Raw genomic sequence first — 14,011 nt, forward strand, 5'->3', positions numbered from 1 at the left:
GCCAGCCTCGGCCTTTTATTTCATTGCCGTTATTATTATTTCGGCCCCCGAGGCGATACAAAAAGTGGCGGAAGCGGCGGGGGGGCGGCCGGGGAAGCGAATGGGGAGAAAAAAGGGCAGATGAAAAAAGCAAGGCAAAAGAAGACGGCAGGAGGTGCGTGTCCGTGTGCGAGGAGCTCAACCCGCTGCGGGCGGTGAAGAAGCAACGGGCCGCGCCCAAGGAGGAGGCTACGGTGACGGGCATGCAAAAAAAAAAAAAAAGTATCTACCGCGGACAGAGGAAGATAAAACAAAAAAAACCGGCAAAACAACAACAACAACAAAAACAACAACAACAAAAACAACAACAACAAAAACAACAACAGGCAAAAGGAAAAATTGGGGGCGTGCAACTCTCAGTACGCCTCTGCCAAGGAGCAGCGCCGGTGTTCACGAGGGTGAGAAGAAAAAAGAAAAAAGGAAAAGAAAAAAAGCACGCAAGCCGCAAGAGGGAGAAAGGAAAATAACAATAGAGCAAACAGAGGCATCTACAAAAAAAACGCAACGGTCGCGAAAGTGGAGACCGAAGAGGAACAAACAAGCAAAAACAAAAAAAACAAAGAAACAAACTGCACCACTTTTATATTATTTATTACCTGATGTCAAAGTAAAGTTCCAATGAAGCAGCTAACTCTCTCGTTACCACAACATTCGAAACCTCCTGGACACGGCACCAGATGACGTCATCCACTATGCATGCGCGTACCCTCAACGCCTCCGTTTTTGTCGCTTTCGTATTCTCAGCTACTTATTACGTCAAACCCGGGAGCAAACATAAATTTCAATACTAACAAAACCGTACACGCACTCTTTTTATTCCCCTAATTGAAAGAAACTCGTTTGGTTCCGCGAACTGGATCCTTGTTGGCGCTTAGTTACTGGCACTACTACTACTACTGCTGCTGCTGCCGCCGCCGCCGCCCCGCCTTCGCCGACCGGCGTTTGTGGGCTCCCGAGGTGGGGAGAGGCGCAGCAGCAGCATCTTCTTGCCGCTTCTGCAGCACCGGAGGCTCCTGCTGTGGAAAGGCCTTCTGCGTCTCGGCACTGTCGCTGCTGCTTCCATCAGGTGGGGTCGTCTCATTGCTGGGGCGATGGCTACGGTGCGTGGAGTCCCCACCCTCCGGCGGGTTCAGAATCCATGGGTCACTCAGAAGCTCCTGCGCCGCCGCGCGCGCCGCGGGGTCTCGCTGCAAGCACCTCCGCAAAAAAGCCATCGCCGCGGCAGAAAACTTGTGCCCCTTTGGAAGCATGCTGGGAAACAACTCCCCTTCCGTCTCCGCCACCAGCATCATCGTGGCGTACTGATTCTTCACCGCCGAAAAGGGCGGTCTCCCCGTCAACATCTCAATCACGCAGCAGCCAACAGACCACACGTCGCTCTTCAGCCCCACATCCTGGGAGAGAATTACCTCCGGCGACATGAAATACGCCGTTCCCGCCGGCGCCAAGGTAACATTAGGGTCCAGAAGATTCTTTGCGGTGCCGAAATCAGATATTTTTAGTGTGCCATTTGGATCCACAAGGAGATTGTCTCCCTTGAGGTCGCGGTGCATGATGTTCCTACTGTGCAGGTAAGACAACCCCTCCAGCATCTGCCTTGTATAGATGGAGGCCTGCTTCTCCTGAAAGGGGCCGAAGATGCGGAGAACGCTGCTGATGCTGCCCCCAGAAACGTACTCCATGTAGATACGCAGGCAACCTTCGTCCAACTCCTCCCCCAGGCACTTCACAACGTGTGGGTGGTCAAGAAGCTTGAGTAGTGCAAGCTCCTTCCGCACTGCCTCCAGTGCCTTGCTCTCCGTCCCATTCAAAAAAGCGATTTCCTTGACGGCTATAATGTGGTTCGTGTCACGATCCATTGCCTGAAAGACAACTCCAAAACTGCCTTTACCTATAAGCGCCTTGTGCGCAAGGCTAACATGCATGGGGCCCTTTTCCTCGGAATCCTGCGAACGTGTGACACTGCTGTGCGTCACACCAGACAGGCTGCAGTGACGCCACCGCGAAGCGGACTTGTTGCTGCCACCATCGCTTTCCTTCGCGGGCTCCTTCTTGGCGCGGCCGCCGGGCGACATCTCCGGCGAGGGGGTAAACCGTCCCTCGCATGAGGTCGCCGGGAAGCATTCCTTTGCCAATAACGCGGGGGCAATGCGCACTGGAAACGACTCAGAAGATGTTGGGCCCTCCACCGGGCTGTTCGACTCCCCCGCCTCCACCACGACACTATCATCCTGCACGTAGCAGTCGACGTCCCTGCAGAGGCAAAGCGACGAACTCTGGTGCCGCGTGTGGCTCAGTGAGGAGGTGCCACTATCCAGCAACAGCGGAGGGTCGGCTGTCAAGACCTCCATTCCACAGCTCTGCGCGGAACGCGGCGCACTAGCAAGTGAGGGGCTACTTAAGTTATAAGACACCAGTAACGCACTGTTGCAGTTTGGCCGCGCACAGTCAGCATGCGCCCCTGTGTAGGCATCACGCTGTAGCCTAGAAGATGCTCCGATGACACGCCTTTCAAAGTTCAACTTTGTCCTGCCCGAAGTCACAGAAGTGTACATACCCAGACTATTATTCACGCGGTCAAACCCTTTTTTTGTTGCAGTTTCTGTGTTAGTAAGTTTTCTTTTGTTGTTTTTGATATTCAGCTTCCGGCACTTTCGTTCCTGCCCTCGCAGCTTTTTGTTTTTGTGTTTCGTGCGCCACTTGCTTGACTAGTCTTTTTTTTTCTGTTGCCTTGCCGGTGTGGGCACGGGTTTATATTTTAGCGCACACACGCCGCCACTCCCTACTCCGAGCCCTGTGCCTCTGCCTCGCAGCCGCACGAGCGTCTGGCTGTGGGTGCCAACCCACCAGACACGCCGCGTATGGCGACGATGTCCCTCTCGTGCCCGGCGGAAGACGCCAAACGCACGCAACCCCCGCAAGGCTTGGGGCTTTTTTGAGCCGTTGCTGCTGCTTGTGCCGGTGTTTTTGCCGGTGCCCTTTCGTTTCCGCCAATTTTGCCCCCTCCAAAAACAACGAGGGCGAAGTCGGCTCCCGGGCAGGGGCGATTTCCGTGCGGCCTCGGGGCCTCCGCGCACCTGCAATCACGCGCGAGCCGTGTCGTGGACGCCGCGCAGCTTCCGGCCGCGTTGGGTTCACCCCGTTGCCGGCAACTACGTGCGCCGCGCGACGGGGGGAGGTGCCAAAACACACACGCACACACAAACACCAAGAAAAAAAGAAAAAAAACTGTCCGCCACACACCAGCGGCGCCTGTGGTGTTGTGTGGGTCCTGGAGCCGCGCGGGTGCGTCGAGCGGCGGTAGCGCCAGGGGGGGGGGAGGCGAGAAGGTTGGGGTGCCCCTCGCCGGCAGCAAACAACACTGCGGGCCAACACAAACACACACGCACAGAGAAGAAAAAGAAGAGGCGGAGCAAAAGTCCTCCCAGAAGAAACACACGCGGCACAGACGACGCCGGGGATGCAGCAGAAGCCAACAAAAACGCACACACGCACATTTAAAAAAAAAAAAAGGAAACAAAAAAATGGGCCCGTCCATTTTTTCCCCCGCGCCCGACGCACCGGAAGGGGAGGGGCGACAAAAAGCGGAGAAGAAAGCAAAGAAAAAAAAAACAAGAACAACAACTGACCCCGCAACGCGCCCCGCCGGAAGCAAAGGGGCGGCAGGAAAGCAGGAAGGAGCACCCGCAAGTAACAAAAATAATAATAAAATAAAATAAAACAAACAACCAGCCCAAGAGGAGAAAAATAAAAACATAATAATAGTAATCATCTGTCTTACCGCACACGTGACGCGGGGGTCGAAAAAAAAAACAAAGCGAGAGAGAGAGAGAAAGGTGACACGACACAAACGCAGCTGCGGGGGAAGCATTAAAGCGAGAAAGCATCGGCAAAGACATCTTCAGCCTTCCCCTCACCCCAAATATCCTTTGAAACCAGCACGGAGGGACGAGGCCTCGCTCCCCGCGGCCGAGCGTTGTTTCTCGCGGAGTGAGCTCCCGCCGCCCCTCCTGCCGCATCGCCTGCGCGTGCGAACGCGGAGCTTAGTGCGCTGCTCAGGGCGCACACGGCAGCCCCGCTACCGGGCGGCCGTGGAAGTGGAGAGTTAAAGTGAACGCGCTGCACCGCCGCATCTGGCAACAGGCCCATGCGCGAAGCTTCCCTCTGCTTCCCAGTTCCACATTGGTTGACAATGTTTGCTGGGAGCTGCTGCAGCGGGGTGCGGCGTGCGGTGGACTTTAGTGCGCTGAGTGGCACACGTGTACCGAGAGTCAAGAAGTCGCCAAGTGAATTCGCAGAAGAATCGGACGCGGCATCGCTGTCGTACCTTTGTTGCTGTTGTTGTTGCTGCGTGGACGCCGGGTACGTCCGGCGCGCGACAGCAGCGGCCGAGGAAGCGGCATGGCTGCGCGGACGCTTCTTGTCCGTCTGCGACAGAGCATTGTTGGCACGGCCTATTCGTCTATTCGCAGGTTTATTCGGCGTGGTGTGACGAGTGGAGGGCGCACCCGCGTCGTGAGCGTCCTTCTTCACCGCCGCCCTCCGCTGCTGCCGCTGCTGCTGCTGCTCTGGGGGTGATTTGGGCACACACGCCGCTGCGGCCGCCTTCACTGCCTCCGCCTCCCTCGCTGCCTCTGTGGCACGTGCCTGCAGAAGTGACTCCGCGGCCTGCGCACACGCCCCACGGCGTTCGTCGGCCTCAGTCCCCTCCACAGTTCCCCGCACAAGCGTCTCCTCCGCCACGAGTCCCTCGCGCGCCTCCTGCTGCAGGGCACGAAATCGCCGGGCCGACACACGCGCCTCATGGGCCGCCCTCGCGGACACAACTGCCTCCTTGCGCTCAGCCCGTTCGCCGCACAAGCGAAGACGACGTGCGCGCTGCCTCCGGCGAAAGAGCCGAAGGGCAGAGCGCACAACTTGGAGGGATTGAATGCGGTGCTCCACGGCAACCGCCGCCCCGCGCAGCGCCTCCTGCTTTTCGCCCAAGAGCGTGGTCTCCTGCAGGGCCCGCTCACGCTGCACGACGACGTCCTCCCGCTTCGCGTCCAACGCCGCCATGTGATCTGTCAAGACGCCTGTCAGCATGCGAGTTCGCGCCTCCACGGCGGCGAGGTTCTCCCGCCCCAAGGCGCAGAGGCATTCACTGTACGCAGAAGCAACCGCCATGCGTTCCCGCCCAGCGCAGCACGCATCGGCGGTCGATAAGGCCAGCTGCAACGCCATTCTGTACACTGCGTTGAGTTCCTCCCCCGCGACAGACGACAGACGCGTCTCTGCCAACGCCGCCTGAAGCATGAGCAGCTGGCGTTCCTTCCCCTGGGAATCCCGCCACACCCGAGCGACCTCGGCCCCCGCTGCACTGCTGCGCCCCTGCAATTCCGCCTGCCGCGTTTCCTCCGCCTTGTGACTCTCGCGCAGCATGCCGTCCAGCCGCTCCGCCCCGGCTGCGAGACGCTCCAACCGCTCCTGCAGGAAACCCTTTGCGGCGTCCACGCGCTGCACCACCTCCACCAGGGCACTTACGCGATTTAGTGCTGTGACAACATCCACCAGCTGGCGACAAAAGGCGTGACGCTCCTGCAGCGCCCGAAACAGGAAAGCCGCGCGTGCCGGGCACCCGGTCCATGCGGTTGCAGAACTCTCCAGCGCCTCTTGCAGACGAATGGACCTTTTCTGTTCCTCGCCCATGAACGCCGCAAGCGCGCTGAACTTCACGGAGCCCTGCTGCAGCTGCTGCTGCAGCCGCGCACTCTCCTCCTGCAATTCGCCCAAGTCCTGTCGACGGCGCTCGACGTCTGTGATGATTTCCTTCAAGCCAAAGAAGAGGGACCGCTTCGCCCGCTCCATCTCCATCAGTCGCGACTCCAGTCGCTCGTAGTTGCTGGTCTGCACCACCTTCTGCTGCAGCAACGCATCCGTGCACGATTCCAGCGTCGACATGCCCCAGTCGGCCCGCCTCCACACTGGTGTCCCGCTGCCTCCCCCCGCCTCCGCAGGGAAGTCAAGGAGTCGCGAAGCAACACAAATAGGCCCCGCGGTGAGTATTGGCCCGAAAAGGAGAATAACGTGGCGAGCGGGCGAAGTTCAATCTCCCTCCCCCTTCCCGCCTGCACTCCCGCGTCCCTCCCGCAGCTCCGCCTGCCGCTTCTCGGCTTTCGTCGCTTGGCTGGCTGCGGCGTGGGGCCGTTAACCGACAGGCAAGCTGCACACGCGTGGAACGAAGAGAGAGAGAGAAAGAAAGAAAGAGAGTGAGCGTAAAAGGGGAAACGAAGGACAGTGTGGGCGTTTCAGCCACTTTAAACGGAAAGAGATTCCTCCCCTGCAAAGAAAAAGGCAGCAGACAGTCAGCGGTAGAAGAAGAAGAAGAAGCGAAACAAACGACAAAGCGGAAAGGAAATTAAACGGCCATGACAGACACCGAGGACAACGTGATGCCTCGCGCCGCATCGCGCACCCCTCAACGCTCCGTCACGGCAATGTACTCCTCACGCAGCTGCTGAAGCGCCACCTCCTCCTTCTCAAAAACTTGGGGAAAACATGCAATGAGGCGCGCCAACTCTCTTGCCGCATGTGGCACTTCATGGTCGTTGTCGTCGTCACTGTCACTGTCACTGTCGCAAGCCATGACAACGCGCTTGTCCAGCTTCACCAGCGGCCGTGCCTCCAGAGCAGCTCCCTCGTCGTCGTCTTCGTTCGCCTTGCGGTTGAGCGCGTCCCCCAGCACCTCCACAACGCGGGCCTGGCTGGAGGTTGGAAGCGCAACGAGAACGGGGCCAAGCAATGGCCCAACGCGCTGCAGGTACGTAAACAGGCGGTGCTCCGCCACCTTGAGAGACGCCACCCGCACCACCACGAAACACCGCAACGCACGCCAAACACGCAACAGAAAGGAGGTGCTACCACTAACACCTTCGCCTCTCAACACTTTAGCCATGCTAGGCGGCGGCGGCGGCCGGGGTCTGCGGCCCTGCATGCGCAGCTCAGCCGAGTACGGATCTTGCAGGATGTCTCTGCTGACGAAATCGGCAGATGGGGCGTCACCGTTCAAGTACTTCTGCTGCAGCACATTGAGTGCGGTAAGGAAGGAGTTTCCCTCTAGTTTAACGCGTTGAATATACGCTGAGCGAAAATCCTCCTTGCCGCTCTGCAACTGCTGCGCGGCAGCGTGGACGGCGTCGAGGTCCACATCGGCGTTCACGACAAGGGGGTCAAGGTGTCCCAGCTCCTTTGCAATCTTGCGCGTTTCCAGCGCGGCGCAGCAGGAAAAGACAAATGTTCCCGGCTTCAGCAACTGCGTCAAGGTGGCCCCGGGCACGTTGTCTGCGTAGTCGTTATCCTCGATGGTCCGCCACTTGTCTACAACGTCTCGCAGTGTCCTTTTCTTTACGCGCCGCAGGCGCCTCTTCGTCGACAGTTTGTCTTGCTCCGCCTCACTATCGCCCCCCGCCTTTCGCGGCGGCCCCGCCGGCTTCTGGGTGCGAAACGGGCAGTATATGCTGGCAAAGTCGTAGAACTGGGTCTGTTGGCACGCCACAATTAACACGTGGCACTCCAGCAGCGCCTGACGCCCTTCCGTCCGCCCCGTGCAGTGCACCCCGCGAACCGCAAACTGCGCGACGGTCTCGGGCTGTCGTGTGATGATGGTGATTCGCGACGGGTGGATGAGGTACGACGCCTGCAGCAAGCGCTCCACAATGGCCCGCCCTACTCTACCGCCTCCGGCCACAACAACACGAAATTCGAGTGGTGAGAGCATCAACTGTAGCCGAGGGAGTGTCAGGGGAGGGCGCGCAGGGCTAAACCTGCCCTCCTCGACGCAACTTTCACTGCTACGACTGCTATGGTGGCTACTCGTGGAGTCAGTGTCTCTCAGGGGATCAGCGGAGGGCTGCGGGGGCTCTTCGCTCCGGGGCTCAACTCTTTTACGGAGGGGCTTTGGAGGAGGTGGGGCACGCAAGGCCACGTAGCGAGCTCGGGCCTCTGCCACGTGCCGCATAATTTGCCAAAACGAGGAATCACCCTCATTCAAAAGGGCCTGGCAAGAGGAGGCCGTGTGGCAGAGGTACAAGCACTGCTGAGTGATGATGGAGACCACAAGCGGGGCGGCGCTGACGGATGTGTGGAGTGTGGGGTCGACACACGTCATTCCCACAACACCGTCAAGCAGATGCTTCGTGGTTTCTTGCATTGCGCGGAGCTCCTTTCCCCTTCGCTCGCTTTTTCTCCGGCCTGTGGAGGGCAATGGGCGCGCGAAGCCGACGCTACAAGCTGGACGCCCAGAGGGAGGCAGAAATGGGAACAGAAAAAAAAAACTCTGTTCCGTCCCCTTTCTTCTTGTTGTTGTCACTTTCCCCCTCTTTATTTGATGTGCGGGGTATTTTTTGCCTGCTGATTTTTTTTCCTTGTTTTTTTGCTTTTCAAGCCTTGAGGGGGGCCTCGTTGGGGCCTCCTGCGACGCGAGCCGCGGGCACAACACCGCCCATGCACAGACACACACACAAACACGCAAAAGAAAAAACGCGGGAGCAGAGGAGAAGGACGAGGCCACGTGCGTGCCGCACGGCTCCTGCAGAGTCCGCCTCGCCACAGGTGGGGCGCAGCCACGCAAGTAGAAGCCGACAAGACGCGAGAAAAGAATAAAACATTAGGAAACAAAAACAACAAGAAAATGGAAAAATTGAAGGAAACGAAAAGCGGAAATGAGGCAATTCAATCGGCAGACGTCGAAGAGAGAAATTCCTGGAGGGGTATTCGCTTCACGGCGTTCGGGCGTCCGTCGCTGCCGTCGCGTCGCCTCTTCCCTGTCCACCGCCCAGGCGCGGAAGCGGGTCTACTTGGCGGCGTACGTCAGGTAGCACTTGCCGCAGTACTTGCGATCCTTGTGTTGGGCCATGAAGACGCCGGCCCCGCAGCTCGGATTGGGGCACTCGTCCCGGGTGCGCTCGACCTTGTAGGAGCCGTCGTCGTTCTCCGTCACCTTGAAGTACTTGAGCGCCCGCATCTTTTCCAGCTTGTGGCGGTGCGTCGGCTTCTTGGGCTTCGTGAAGACCTTCTTCTTCTTCTTCTTTCCCTTGCCGCCCTCCACAGGAACCATCACCTGAATGGTACTCTCTCGCTGCAGGCCGTACGCGGCGAGCACGGCCTCGTCGCAGAGGCACTGCCCACCAAAGAAGAGGGTGCCATCGCAGGCACCGGCCTTAGCCCTGAGGCTGGCGACGGTGTCCTGCGCGGAGGCCTGAACGGCAATGGTCTTGCCGGACGCCGACTTGACGAAAAGCTGCATCCTTCCTTCTGCGCAAAAGATAAAGAGAGAGAAACACACACACACACACACATAGAGAGAGAGAGAGAGAGACTTACAGAGAGTGAGAACGGGCTGGAAGTGGGGTGGCGGTGGGGGCGGCATTCCGCGGCGAACCATTCGGCGGGGCACTACAAACGGCTCAAGAAGCGGTCCGCGGGCGCACACACACTCACACGCGCAGACAATAAAGAAACCATAAAAAGAAAACTGAGGAGTAAAGAGAAAAAAAAACGGAAAACGAAAGAAAAAAAGCAAAAAAAAAAGAAAGAAAAAATGACAGAATTTCCATCGACGTGGACTACCGATATTTTTTCTTGTGCATTTTTTTTCCTCAGTGCTTCTTTTTTGTTTTGTTTTTTCCTTCCGCATCTATAACCGCTTCTTGTTTGTGAGCACGTCCCCTTAGTGCGTCGCACCTCCCCCCTCCAATCACTACTTCTTTGTGAGAGGGATCAGCAAAAAGGTGCCGCGCCCCCCGTCATCCATTTGCTGGTGGCCCCCCACGCACACACGCGAAGACGTTTCCCGTCCTATTTGCGCATGAGGTGTGTGACCTCAAGTGCCGCCCTCGTTCCCTCCCCCGGCTTCCTTCGTTACTCTTCCTTGTCGTTGCTGTTGTGCCATGCGCATGTGCGCCGGCGGGTATGTGTGTGCTTTCGTCGTGTGTCTCACAAGTCGGGTGCCCCGGGCGGCAGGTGAGTCGGGATGGAAACGACCGGCAATGTCGTCGGTGGGTGTGCGGGAAAGGTCGGCACGAGCGCTGGCAGCGCGACGGACCCGTCTGGCGTGCTCCGCGGCGGGGCCTGGCTGCGGGAGTCGCCCAACGTGGACGGCTCCCCCAACTGGGGCGGGTGCGGGGCGGGAGAGGGCTCCACCGTGTGGTCGCCTCCGCCGCGACCCACAGCAGCCGTCGCCGCTGCGGCAGGGACGGCGGTAGGGACGGCGGTAGGGACGGCGGCAGGGACGGCGGCAGGGACGGCGGCAGGGACGGCGGCAGAGGCAGAGGCAGAAACAGCAGCTGCCGCCGCCTCCTCTGCCGCGACCAGCCCCGAGACGCACTCCGACGCTGACTCCTTGATGACTGCCTTGCGTGCCTCAAGGTCACCAAAGAGCTGCTCCAGCTCTAAGCGCAGTGCCTTCGTGGTGAGTTTGCTCCGCTCCTCCCGCGGTGTGGAGAGAACCCGCTTGTACACCGCTACACGGATGGCATCATCGCTCGGGGGCAGCGCCGACGATGCTCTCTCCGCCGCTGGCACTTCCTTCTTCGCGCGCTTCGGTGTTTCCTTCGCCTCCTCACTCGCCGTCCCCGGCGCGTCAGCCCTCTGCGCTGGTAATGCTTCGGTCTCACTACCTTCACTCGCCGCCGCCGCGCGACCCCGCCTCACGGCCCTCTTTTGGGGTTGAGGCGCTTTGCTGGGGGTCCGCAGTTTCACCTCGGCCGCCCGCGGCTGCATAAGAAATGCCGCCACCTCATCCGCCACCTGCGCGTGGGTGTTAGAGATGTGGACAGGCATGCCAAGGGCCTGGATGAGCTCGCGCAGCTTCTCCTTCTTCAGCTTATGCACCCGCTGCGAGACGGCCTCCCGCATCGCCTCTGGAAAGCCACAAAATGCCTCCAACGCGCGGCGCCGCTCGCCGGCCCTGCCAGCGCGCCCAAACACCAGTCGGTGCAACGACTCTAACCGGGCCTCGAGCTGCTTGCACGCCGCACCACGGCTGCCCACCGCCTGTACTGCAGGCAGTTGGGAAAGCGGGGCCCCAGTACCCTCCGAAAAGGCAAATTTAGCCCGTGCAGCGCCGTCCTCAGACTCCGACGACGCGGTGTCGTGACGCTCCTCTGCCATGTGTGCTGCTGCGGAAGCGTATGCAGGTGGGTGTGCCGCGTCCGGCTCCTCCTTCCTTCGCGTGTGGCCTCAATCTATTGGTAGCGCAGCACAAGCACGTGTGTGGATGTAGGCGAGGGAAGCTGCCGCTTTATTTATGCTCACTCTTTCACGCAGTATAAAAATGATCCTCTGCGCAGCAGAAGTAATGCACAGATACGGGAATAATAGAAAAAAAAACGGAGGCGGAAAAAAGCTGCTGGTGGAGCAGGAGGGCAGAAATGCAGAAAACAACATTTCAAGGAGAGGGAGGGGGAGGGAAAAGCGTATGCGTTTGCCAGAAAGCCAAGGCCAAAAGGGGAACCCCGCAAAGGCGTGAGGCGGCAGAATCCTCCTGCTTCCGCCCGCGTCGCCGCCTCGCACGGCAGCTGGCACTTCATCCCGCGTGTGTGTTTGCGTCGCAGCTCAGGGAGTCATGGAGGGGAGAAGGCGGCGGAGGGTGCGGAATGGGGGGCTGCGCTCGCAAAGCACGGCCCCAAAGGCCTCCTCCGCTTCCAGCAGCTGCAACGCCTCTGAAAGCCGCTGCGCCAGCGTGGCGCCGCCGCCGCCGCCCGCGGCAAAGGCTGCCTCAATGTGCGTCGCAGCAGCATGCTTCGCCAAGGCCTCGGCGGGCAGAAAAATATCTCCAACCCGCCGCAAAACGCCTGTCGTAATATAACCCCGCTCCGTGTCAGGCTGCTTTTCCCCCTCCAGCAGCTGCTCCAGGGCAGGCCACAGCGACTGTTCCAGCACCAGCGACATCATCTCGCGCCGCGGCAGCGCATGCGCCATTCCACTAAAGAGTCCACAACTCGCGGCTATGCGTGCGGCCAGGACACGGTGTGTCATGCCACGTCTCTCGCCACCGCCGCTTACGCCACAAGGCGCAATATACATCAAAAGCACGCATCGCAGCTCCTCCACCAAACCGTCGATGATGTCCTGCAGTACGACCGCCAGGCTCTGCGTGAGGAGCTCCGCCACCTCTAGTGCGTCGCTCATTGCCACCCCACCACAGTGCCGCTGAATCCACGCAAAATTGTTCGCGGCAACATTTAGCAGCTCCGCCGCCGTCCCAATTTGCTTCGTGTCGCGTGCCTGCTGCAACAAGAAGTGGTTGCGCTCCATCATTACAGTGACGGAATCCGCAACAATGTGTGGTAGCGGGTGTCGACTGTCTCTCGAGGGAGAGACCGTGCATGCGCCTCCCACCGAGCTGCTCAAGCCGGCTGCATCTGCGAGGAGGTGCAGAAAAAGCAAAACCGCGCCCCACTGCAGCGTAAAGCCCGACACCATCGGTGAGTCTCCCCGCCCACAGCTGCGAGCCTCACTCTCACTCCCGTCCTTCGCGTCAGACCCCCAAGCAAGACGACGCTGCAGCAACACCGGCACCTGCTGCGCCCCGCCGTCGCTGATGCCACTACCCCACACGGATTGAATCCCGCTGGTTGACTCTCGAATCAGTCGCAGGGACAACTGCCCAATACGGCACCAGGCGGCCTGTTGAACACGCGACAGGGACTCTGACGAGGGCGGCGAGGAGAAGGCGGTCGTCGTTGTTGTTGTTGTTGTTGTTGCGGCAGACGGCTGCAAGGCCTCCGCAATCACCAAACGGCTTGCCCGCGACGCGACGTCGGCCATCAGCGCCTCCGCATCGTCGCCCGCAGCAACAGTCGTCTGCGCCAATGGCGCAAACGTCGCGTGCGCGCGGCTGATGATGTCGTCCAAAAGTCCATCGACTCGCGTCTCCTCGACGGTCAAGAGCAGCCGCTGCAGGAACGGCCCACACTCCTCGCCTTCGGGTGCAGGATCCAAAGCGCGGCTCTCCAGGCGGCTCACAATCCGCGCGATGCGTTCGGCAGTCGCCTCCCCCGCCGCACCGCCGCTCATCCCCCACCGCTCTTAGTTGTCGCCTGCTTAGTTGCTTTATTTTTTATTGTGCTTTTGTTTTCTTTTTTCTCCCCTCCCGCACGAAATGCACGACGAGGGCCCTCGCGCGTCGCCGTCCGCGCCTTTTCTCAGTGAAGCGGGGAGGGGAGAGGAGGGAGACGAAGACAAAAAAGAATAGCTCAATAAAGCAAAAGGAACAGGGCAGAGAAGCGACTCCAGGCGAAAGGCAGCCGCGGCGCGGAGGCAGCGGCAGGGCACCCCCGACGAAGGCGACGGCCAAAGTACCACCGAAACCGAAACAACAAACCAGCACACGAGCCAACAGACAGACGATCAAAACGACAAGAGCACACACACACACACACACCAGTAGGGAGCACCTCAGACGCAAACCAAAACAAACAAAAAAAAAGAAACAGCGGTACAAAACGGGAAAATAAATTGAAGATAGAAAAAAGGGGTAGAGCAAGAGGGGGGGGGGAAACACCAACAACATAACCAACGCAAGGCAAACGCCACAGAATGTGTAAAGGTGGCAGACGGCCGAAGGAAGCTCTCTTAAAAAGTGATGTGACAAGAAAAAAAAAGCAGCAGCAAAAAAAGAAACATCATGCGCTCAAATAACGCAAGGAAGAGGAAACAAAAGAAAAAAAAGACAAGCGCCACCCAGTTGCTGGCAAAGAAGGTGGGGTAAAAGGCAGAAAAGTATCGTCCCTATAAGCACGTATTAGAAACAGAAATATATATATACATATAGGCTTGCATATATATATACACATACATATATATATATATGTATATATAGAAATATATAGGGAGGGAGGGGAGGAGGGAGAAAAAGTAAAAAAAAAAAAAGGGGGGGGGGACGGAATAGTCTTTCTCCTCTCTCTTCTAGGCGCACCCACCACGCACACTC

At 58.8% G+C, this 14,011-nt stretch overlaps 6 protein-coding genes across 6 annotated transcripts, besides 18 other annotated features; all 6 read right to left on the reverse strand.

Moving 5' to 3' along the window:
- Window positions 1–306: 306 nt before the first annotated feature.
- Window positions 307–364: a microsatellite.
- Window positions 365–442: 78 nt separating this feature from the next.
- Window positions 443–472: a sequence feature (A-rich).
- Window positions 473–571: 99 nt separating this feature from the next.
- Window positions 572–609: a microsatellite.
- A 323-nt stretch (window positions 610–932) lies between these two features.
- Window positions 933–2,594, reverse strand: Tco025E_00791 (putative protein kinase; the record flags this gene model as incomplete). The annotated part of the gene is made up of 1 exon (XM_029367731.1): window positions 933–2,594. One exon carries the CDS (start codon window positions 2,592–2,594, stop codon window positions 933–935), a length of 1,662 nt encoding a protein of 553 aa, XP_029232192.1.
- Window positions 2,595–2,978: 384 nt separating this feature from the next.
- Window positions 2,979–3,017: a microsatellite.
- Window positions 3,018–3,225: 208 nt separating this feature from the next.
- Window positions 3,226–3,247: a microsatellite.
- Window positions 3,248–3,538: 291 nt separating this feature from the next.
- Window positions 3,539–3,564: a microsatellite.
- A 163-nt stretch (window positions 3,565–3,727) lies between these two features.
- Window positions 3,728–3,764: a microsatellite.
- Window positions 3,765–3,909: 145 nt separating this feature from the next.
- Tco025E_00792 (BRCT domain-containing protein) lies at window positions 3,910–5,979 on the reverse strand (the record flags this gene model as incomplete). Its single annotated transcript, XM_029367732.1, has 1 exon — window positions 3,910–5,979. One exon carries the CDS (start codon window positions 5,977–5,979, stop codon window positions 3,910–3,912), a length of 2,070 nt encoding a protein of 689 aa, XP_029232193.1.
- Window positions 5,980–6,260: 281 nt separating this feature from the next.
- Window positions 6,261–6,292: a microsatellite.
- Window positions 6,293–6,391: 99 nt separating this feature from the next.
- Window positions 6,392–6,408: a microsatellite.
- An 88-nt stretch (window positions 6,409–6,496) lies between these two features.
- Tco025E_00793 (uncharacterized protein) lies at window positions 6,497–8,227 on the reverse strand (the record flags this gene model as incomplete). The annotated part of the gene is made up of 1 exon (XM_029367733.1): window positions 6,497–8,227. The coding sequence occupies one exon, from the start codon at window positions 8,225–8,227 to the stop codon at window positions 6,497–6,499; it is 1,731 nt and encodes a 576-aa protein (XP_029232194.1).
- Window positions 8,228–8,507: 280 nt separating this feature from the next.
- Window positions 8,508–8,547: a microsatellite.
- Window positions 8,548–8,869: 322 nt separating this feature from the next.
- On the reverse strand, window positions 8,870–9,322 carry Tco025E_00794 (small subunit ribosomal protein S27Ae; the record flags this gene model as incomplete). Its single annotated transcript, XM_029367734.1, has 1 exon — window positions 8,870–9,322. One exon carries the CDS (start codon window positions 9,320–9,322, stop codon window positions 8,870–8,872), a length of 453 nt encoding a protein of 150 aa, XP_029232195.1.
- A 17-nt stretch (window positions 9,323–9,339) lies between these two features.
- Window positions 9,340–9,355: a sequence feature (GA-rich).
- Window positions 9,356–9,374: a microsatellite.
- Window positions 9,375–9,410: a sequence feature (GA-rich).
- Window positions 9,411–10,011: 601 nt separating this feature from the next.
- On the reverse strand, window positions 10,012–11,187 carry Tco025E_00795 (putative regulatory subunit of protein kinase a-like protein; the record flags this gene model as incomplete). Its single annotated transcript, XM_029367735.1, has 1 exon — window positions 10,012–11,187. The coding sequence occupies one exon, from the start codon at window positions 11,185–11,187 to the stop codon at window positions 10,012–10,014; it is 1,176 nt and encodes a 391-aa protein (XP_029232196.1).
- Window positions 11,188–11,631: 444 nt separating this feature from the next.
- Tco025E_00796 (putative ankyrin repeat protein) lies at window positions 11,632–13,095 on the reverse strand (the record flags this gene model as incomplete). The annotated part of the gene is made up of 1 exon (XM_029367736.1): window positions 11,632–13,095. The coding sequence occupies one exon, from the start codon at window positions 13,093–13,095 to the stop codon at window positions 11,632–11,634; it is 1,464 nt and encodes a 487-aa protein (XP_029232197.1).
- Window positions 13,096–13,126: 31 nt separating this feature from the next.
- Window positions 13,127–13,165: a microsatellite.
- A 278-nt stretch (window positions 13,166–13,443) lies between these two features.
- Window positions 13,444–13,462: a microsatellite.
- A 21-nt stretch (window positions 13,463–13,483) lies between these two features.
- Window positions 13,484–13,511: a sequence feature (A-rich).
- A 323-nt stretch (window positions 13,512–13,834) lies between these two features.
- Window positions 13,835–13,909: a microsatellite.
- Window positions 13,909–13,930: a microsatellite.
- The last annotated feature ends 81 nt before the right edge of the window (window positions 13,931–14,011 follow it).

The sequence above is a fragment of the Trypanosoma conorhini genome (assembly GCF_003719485.1).
Source record: "Trypanosoma conorhini strain 025E chromosome Unknown Tco_14.4_contig_00021, whole genome shotgun sequence".
NCBI lineage: Eukaryota > Euglenozoa > Kinetoplastea > Trypanosomatida > Trypanosomatidae > Trypanosoma > Trypanosoma conorhini.